This window comes from Falco punctatus (assembly GCF_963210335.1).
Source record: "Falco punctatus genome assembly, chromosome: 17".
Classification (NCBI taxonomy): domain Eukaryota; kingdom Metazoa; phylum Chordata; class Aves; order Falconiformes; family Falconidae; genus Falco; species Falco punctatus.
In genome coordinates, this window is record NC_137597.1 from 3,731,847 (window position 1) to 3,739,366 (window position 7,520).

The 7,520-nt window shown below is 46.5% G+C and overlaps 1 protein-coding gene across 1 annotated transcript; it reads right to left on the minus strand.

Annotated features, from left to right (window-relative positions):
- Positions 1–2,460: 2,460 nt before the first annotated feature.
- On the minus strand, positions 2,461–7,520 carry SNRPC (small nuclear ribonucleoprotein polypeptide C). The gene is made up of 6 exons (XM_080367557.1): positions 7,331–7,520; positions 6,989–7,031; positions 6,463–6,571; positions 4,925–5,014; positions 4,186–4,290; positions 2,461–2,848 (listed from the first exon to the last, which is right to left on the minus strand). The coding sequence occupies exons 1-6, from the start codon at positions 7,336–7,338 to the stop codon at positions 2,724–2,726; spliced, it is 480 nt and encodes a 159-aa protein (XP_080223683.1). The 5' UTR covers positions 7,339–7,520; the 3' UTR covers positions 2,461–2,723.

Here is a 7,520-nt window from a genome sequence, read left to right on the forward strand (position 1 = left end):
GCCGCCGCCCCGCCCCGACGCGCCCCCTGGCGGCCCCCGCCGCACTCACCCCACGCGTGTGCGCGGAGCGGGCGGGACACGGGCAGGGCCGCAGCCCCACGGGCCCCCAGAGGACACAGGCAGGGCTGCAGGGCCACAGCCCCGTGGGACACAGGCAGGGTGGCAGGGCCACAGCCCCACGGGCCCCACGGGACACGGGCAGGGCCGCAGCCCCACGGGGCCCCCAGGCAAGCCCTGCAGGGCCACAGCCCCACGGGACAGGGCCGCAGCCCCACAGGGCCCCACAGGACAGGGCCACAGCTGCACAGGCCCCACGGGGCAGGGACAAGGCCACAGCCCCATGGGATCCCCACGGGCCAAGGCAACAGCCCCACGGGCCCCCACGGGACGGGGACTGGGCCACAGCCCCACGGGAGCCTATGGGACACCAGTGAGCCCTGCAGGGCCACAGCCCCACAGAACACAGGCAGGGCCACAGCCCCACGGGACACGGGCAGGGCTGCAGCTCGGTACATGTCAGCTGCTAAGGCACAAGCACCAAGGGGACACCTGCAACCACCAGCAGCTTCAGGCAGGTTTTAATTACGTGTTCTTACCTCTATTAAAACATTGATTATTAAAATGCTGATTATTAAAACTTGGGAGCTGCAGGCGATAATCCACCAAGCAGCTCAGTTTTACCTTTCTTCTTTGTAAAGCTCCCTTCCTAAGATTATCCCAGGTCAGCCCAAACCAATTTATTTTAAATAACGTGCTCACACTCCAAAAATAAAATGTTAAATATAAAACACTGCAGCCAGCAAGGCTGCTGAATGAAAAAAAAAAAAAAAACACATCTTAGTTGCTACTTCGTTTCTGTTTCCACTGTAACTCTTTGATAGATGAGAATGAAAAATTAGACCATTTCACTTGCCAGGAGCGATTTCAGTGCGGATTACGAGGGAGTGTTTTGCTTTCAAGGCTGCGCTCAGCAACAGGAGCCCACAGAAACGGTCACAGCATACCCCCCCGGAGCCTTACACCCATCCCTCATGCCTGTAGCAGCTCCACAAGAAATCCACGTCCTTTGTGCTTTCCTGAGTACATTCTGTTTTCATCTGACTGTAGGCAGGGGGGGGAAATCGCAAGTGGCACAAACCTGTGAACTTTTCTCAAAGCCCAGTCCTGATCATCACCAACTCCTGCCTATTTTTTTCCTCCAGGAGAAAGCCAGTGCTTGTTGCACGTTGGATGTGAAAGCAACCCAGCTTCAGCCTAAAGCTGAAAAACACTCAAGATTATTGATCAAGGAGACACATTCACCTTCCAAGACACACATGGGTACAAACATGTCAGCTCCTTGCCATCTGCGCAGTGTCCGATGCCTGCAGAACCCAACGTGGGAGATGAAGCTGCGCCAGTCCAGCCCCAGCGCTGTGTACTGCAGAAGTCTACCTCTAGCATGGTTTATTATAAAAACATCCCCTAACTGCTGCCTCATCTCAACATTTGTTGAATACGGCTATTAAACACTGAGTGATCAAGTATCTGCAGTCTCAACTACACCACATTTTTTACAGCAGATTGTTGAAAGCACACAAACTCCTAAAAATATCTCCTCTAAGTGATTGCACTGTCCTGTCTCATCGCAGGGAGCAACTCAAGAAAGGAGCCCTTGCAAACCCTGCTAACCAAATGCTTTCTTTTAAGATGCAGATCACTCCCACTTTCATATTAGAGGCAGATATGTCAAGAATGAGTTGGACAGTTCTGCAGACTGAAACGGATGACGACCGACCTGCGCAGAGCAGCAGAGTATGCAAACAGAATAAATCCTTTATATCAATTAGAATTGTGCACCTGCATTATGTATGGCTCATCAAAAGCAAAGTCCTTTTATTAAACTAAAGGGCCTGGGATATGTCTTCAACAACACATCCTTTTATACTAAGAAGGGAACAGAGCGTTAATAACTACTGACTCAACTCCAATAATGTAATTAAATGTGTCCACACAGATGCCCCAGTAGCAATAGAAAAGCAGAAACATGTTTGGCAGCATCAAAACAATTACTGTAAGAAGCAGCCTTTTAACAGCACCTCTTTGCTTCCCTCAGTGGAGAATCAGCATTTTAATAAATTCATTCTATTTTGTGCTGGTAAAGTCACTTAACGTTGCAGTCTCCCCAGGCAATTGGTATCACTGCAGTATTTTCTGTTGTCACTCTGTGATTTTCTTTTTTTTTTTTTTTTTTAAAGTAAAACCACACATACTTGTTTTGAAACAAGAATTCAAAATGCAGATAGTAATGCATCTCTCAAGGCATATGATATGAAAAAAGAGTGACTACCTAAGGACTAAAGAGAAGAAAAACCTGGAAAATTCTGTGCAAGACAGGTAGAGAGGGAACAAAGAAAACTGACATCTCTGCCTGCTGCGTAGAAAAACCACACACAGAGTAAAGCTCAGATTCTCCGTATGTAAACCAGCATCAATGTTTTATTGTTCTGTTTTATGATTCAAGGAGGGGGGGGGGGGGGGGAACCAAAAAAAAAAACACCCCAGACCACGTACAAAAGCATCAGTCCAGTGTGCATCTAAGGTCAAACCATTTGCAATCTGAAGTTAACAGCAGATTTCCTCAACACACTGCTTTAATAAAAAATCCTAGGGACACAGGGCTAGGGTATTCATCATACAGAAGACTGTAATATGAAAAAGAACAGGTAGCTCTATTTCCACCTTTATCTGTCTGGACGGGTCATTCCCGGCCTGGTTGGCACCATCATGGGTCTGGAGGGTGGTCTCATCATCGGGGGCCCTGGCATCATTGGCATGTGTCCTCCCATCGGTGGCCTCATCCCTGGAGCTACAAGGGGAAAGAGGACATTGGAGAAGAGCTTTCTGGAGCAGCAACTGGCAAGTCACACCAAAATCGCGTGTAGGTTCTCTCCCCCACCCTCCAGGGAACTTTTGTTTTACAAGTTTGTAGGCTTTGATCAGGAATCTGACTGAGATGGATTGCATTTCCCTGCAGGATATTAGCAATGAGTAGCAGAGCAACCAAATGCCTGGGTTATATGCCCACTTTTGACAATATTCAATGACAAATTATTTTCAACCACTCAGAAGAGACACTAGCTTAATTACTGAATTGGAAAGGTCATTTGGAAAGAAGTGCTGCAAAACCCTCAGTGTGCTCAAGAAAAAAAAAAAAGAGAAAAATAAAGTAAAATAATAATAAAAAAAAAAAAAAAGACTGGTGTACTTCTTACAGCTGGGTAACAGCATTACCAAAGAAAAGCAGATGCTCTACTAAAAAGCACTGAAATAATGGCTTCCATCCAACTTTGCCGTTTATTTTCAGTCAGCCGCTCTGCTGCTTAATATCGCAGATTATGCACGGTTTGTGCCTTTAAGAAAAACACTTAAAAGAACAATTTCTACCAGCAAGACAATAATTGCAAAGACACTTTACTCCTTCTAGTGCACATGTCTGTGTTCCTTTAGATTTGTTCCAGTAACTGCTTCAATAAGACATCCTCTGAGTATTCTTTGGATGCCAGTAAACTCAGAAGTGGAATGTATCAAAGACATTTTGGTTTGCCTTTACAGTTCTGAAAAAAACTTAAGGCACAGCGTTTCTCTGCAACACATTATCTTGAAACATTTGAAACAATAACGTTCATTTAGAACTGAAATGCACCCCTTGTGCAAAAACAAAGGCGCTACTAATACCAACATAAACCTCTATAGATCGTACTGCTAAGACTAGAAGTCAAAAAGCTACAATTTAGCACAGTGATAATTTCAGCTGGAGAGGGGGACTCATAACTCGCAACAAGTAGTAAAGAAACTTTAACGAGCAGTGGTAAGACTGGTTCATGTCTCACCACGCAGAGGATAATGGATCAGCAAACGTGCAGACATAGCATATGCAAACTGAAATACTTCCACAGCTTGACACTGGGGGCTGTCAATCCACGCTGGATCTACTACGACATCTGAAGTGACGCCGCCTGTAAACTGGAGTGCATCACTACAGCTAGCAGCCGAGCACTGCAGCTACTCCACATTTTCTGCTGAGCTCTTCTGACAACTCTCTGTTGCTCCGTGAGACAGAAAATAGAAGCCCAAACATCCCACCAAGCAGACGATGCAGTACCACTACCACAGTTACAGAGATTTACCTATTTCCAGACTTACCAGGTCCAACCGGCATCATTCCCGGTGGGGGTGGGCCCATCATTGGCATCATTGGCGGTCCACCCATATGAGGGGCTGGCATCATGCCAGGCCGTGGGGGGCCAGCTGAACACAAACACGGATCGGTTACGCATTTGGCTGCTTTCATATTCATCAACAACATGCAGCGTGAAGTAATTATTAAACTTTACAGGACATTTTAGGAATTATAGTGTCTTAGATTGTTGTACTACTGCCTCCCATCATTTTCAGTTTCAACTCTGACTTCAGATGCCAGAAAGTAAAGTGGATGAAGAATATGCTAGCTGTTAATCCCAGCTTTGCACACCTAATGCAGGTGACTACCATTTTCAACAGCAGGACTCTAAGCAGAAAGGGATCTCGGCTGTTTGCCAGCTGAAGTGCAAAAGACAATTATCAATCCTATTCTATTAAAAAAAAAAACAAAACAACTGAAAACAAAACTGAAAACAAAACCAAAAAAACTTCCATGCTGGAAGTTTTAATGAAGCTATCTACGTGGCAACTACCAAGTAATGAGGAGACACACACAATTAAGATCTCTGCCAAAACACTCTTACAAAGCATCTTCTTTAAATTTTGGTATTCACAAGCTCAAAAAGTCTAAGCTTGATCTCAATCTAAAAGGATTTTTTTTTTTTTTTACAAGTCCAGGAAACATGCAACACAACTCAAGAAGGCTGCCATCCCAGTCAAAAATCATCCAGTTCAGACTTACGGATGCTGGGAGGAGGTGGTATCATGGCTCCTGCCGGAGGTGGTGCCGAGAACGGTGTAGGTGGGATTTTCCCTTGCTGAAATGCAGCCGCTACATTGGGGGGGAAAAGAAAAAAAAAAAAGGAAAGAAAGAATCCCAGGAGAAAAACCAGTTACTAGGCTGAGGAAGCTCCTGCGCCAATCTTCCTTCTCATGCCACGCGGTCAGAGCATACTTCACGTCATGCTGCGTGCTCAGTTGTTCTAACTCTGGAACAAATCCCTGGTTTATGCTGCTTGTCATGGCGGAAGCACCTGATATTCTTGAAGAAAATTATTATAGTAATTACTCCAGCTGAGACTAGAGAGGTCCATGATGAATTTCACACACCTAACGGGAAGGCGGATGGTAGAGAAAATACATCACGTGATTTGCAGCTGCAACTTTCAACTGGGATCGTTATGTAAAGACATGCTGTCCTGAAAACGGTAACAAGGCAATGACTTAGGTAGGTGACAAAAAGCATGAAACACATCTTATGTGAAAGGGAAGAGAAGAGGCAAAAGATGGGAAACCTGGAAGCATTATGAGGAAAACAGACACAAGGAAATGGGAAGAAGCTGCGTCAGGGGAAATCCAGATTGGGTGTCAGGAAAAAGCTCTTCACAGGGAGGGCGGGCGTTCCCTGGAACAGGCTCCCTGAGGAAGTGGTCACAGCACCAAGCCGGCCACAGTTCAAGGAGCATCTGGATGACACGTTTATAGTCATAGGGTTTAATTTTAAGTAGCCCTGCAATGAGCAGGGAGTTGTACTTGATGATCCTTATAGGTCCCTGCCAGCTTGAGATACTCTATAATCTACAGAAACTTGCCATAAAGTTAATCTGGCATTTGTATTTCTTTTCACAGAGAAAAGAACCATTATTCAGAGGGCAAGCAAGAGGGAAAAAAAAAAACCATAAACGTTTATATACATATATTATATATGTATATATAATATATACACATATATAAAATATATGTATTATATATATTATAAACATAAAAAAAAATCCCATAAACAGAGGAAACTTCACACTTCATTCAAGCTTTTAATAGTAAGAGAGTTAAAAAAAAAATCCTCAATATCCCTAAGGAATTGAGGGCAAGCGACTACAGCGGTGTAAAAAAAAAATCTGTACATTTTGAAGTACATTTTCCTATCTTTTGGATTTCTTATTCATACCCTTTACATAAATGTGCTACTACCACAAAGCAAGAATGGGGTACACGACCTTGTACGACATTATTAGCAGTGCTAACGGTGGTGGTATCTACAAGCCTCTCAACTGCAGTAAAGCAACACCTGCTTGCAAGATGCTCCCCTTGGGTAGAGCCCTCAGTCTCTTAGGTGGAAGCTCACACTCTGATGAGTTCAAGATTCAAAGTGAAGTTTTTGCTCACGATTTACAGAGCAAAGACTCAACAGGAAAGTGAGGAAGGATGGAAAACAAGCAGCTAGAGAAAAGACAGAGGAAGTAACAGGAAAGCAACCCAGGGTCACAGAAGGATTAGCCTTACTTGTTTTATCAATCAGGCTCTGAGCTTGTTCCTCCATCCATTTTTGATAGTAGTCTTTCACATTCTCTTTGTGTTTTCGGCCGCTGCAATGGGTTTTCCTCACGGAGGGCTGAGAAAGATCACATAACCCCGAAGGTTAGATAATATCACATAAAAGCAAAGTTTACTGGGAACTATTGCATAATATTAAACACATGCAATTGAGCAGTACAAAACAGGCTGGTTTCTGTGCCCAGCCAGAGGATGGGTGATATGCAAAAAGTTCACGTATAAACTGTAAGCGTTGAAACTCCAGTTTAGGTAGAAGCGGTTGCCCTAACATGGGGCCAGCTGTCTCCTACTAACTCACCACAACACTCACAGCCGTGTCAGCTGCCCTGACTGCTAGTGCCACTCGATATCCTCATTCTCTTTTGCCAAGAAGTAGGAGAAGACAAGTACACGCCAAGTAACCTGGCTTTAGCCTATTTTTATTTTAATGCTCTTGATACAACAGAGAACTTAACGCAGAAGATTCGGTACTTACTGAGTCATGGGTGAGATATGTGTCACAGTAATCGCAATAAAACCTGAAAAGGGAAAATTCTTTGTTATTAAGGCATCGCCTTGCCCAGTGTCAGAACGCAGCCCCTCACAGCGGCTGTGCCCGGGGCGGCGGGAGTAGGAGGCGCCGCACGAAGCGGGCAACTCCGGGCTCGGCCTGCCCCGCTCCCCTTCCCCCAGCCCCCAGGCCTGAAGAGACAGGGGCCGCCACAGGGGTCACCCAGCCCTACCCGGGTCAGCGGGCCGCCCCCCGCCTCGGCTGCCCGCCCCCTGGGCCCAGGCGCTGCCCCCGCCGCCACCCCCTCAGCGCCGCAGCCGCTCTCACTTGGGCATGATGCTCCCCGCCACCGGCGCCGCCAGGAAGTGACGCCCTCGCGTAGCGTCCCCCTTCCGCCACTTGACCGCCGGCGGCTTCCGTAGGGCGGGCGCAGCGCCGGACGGCGGCCCGCGGGGGACAAACGAGGTGGCGGGCGGGCTTCGCTTTTCCCGCCCGGCAGGCGGGGCCTCCGCCGCGC

Coding starts and splice junctions, on each gene's coding strand:
- SNRPC (XM_080367557.1), bottom strand. Junction 6,572..6,988: donor CATATCTCACCCATGACTCA/GTAAGTACCGAA, acceptor GATCTTTCTCAG/CCCTCCGTGAGGAAAACCCA. Junction 2,849..4,185: donor AATGATGCCGGTTGGACCTG/GTAAGTCTGGAA, acceptor TTCCCCTTGTAG/CTCCAGGGATGAGGCCACCG.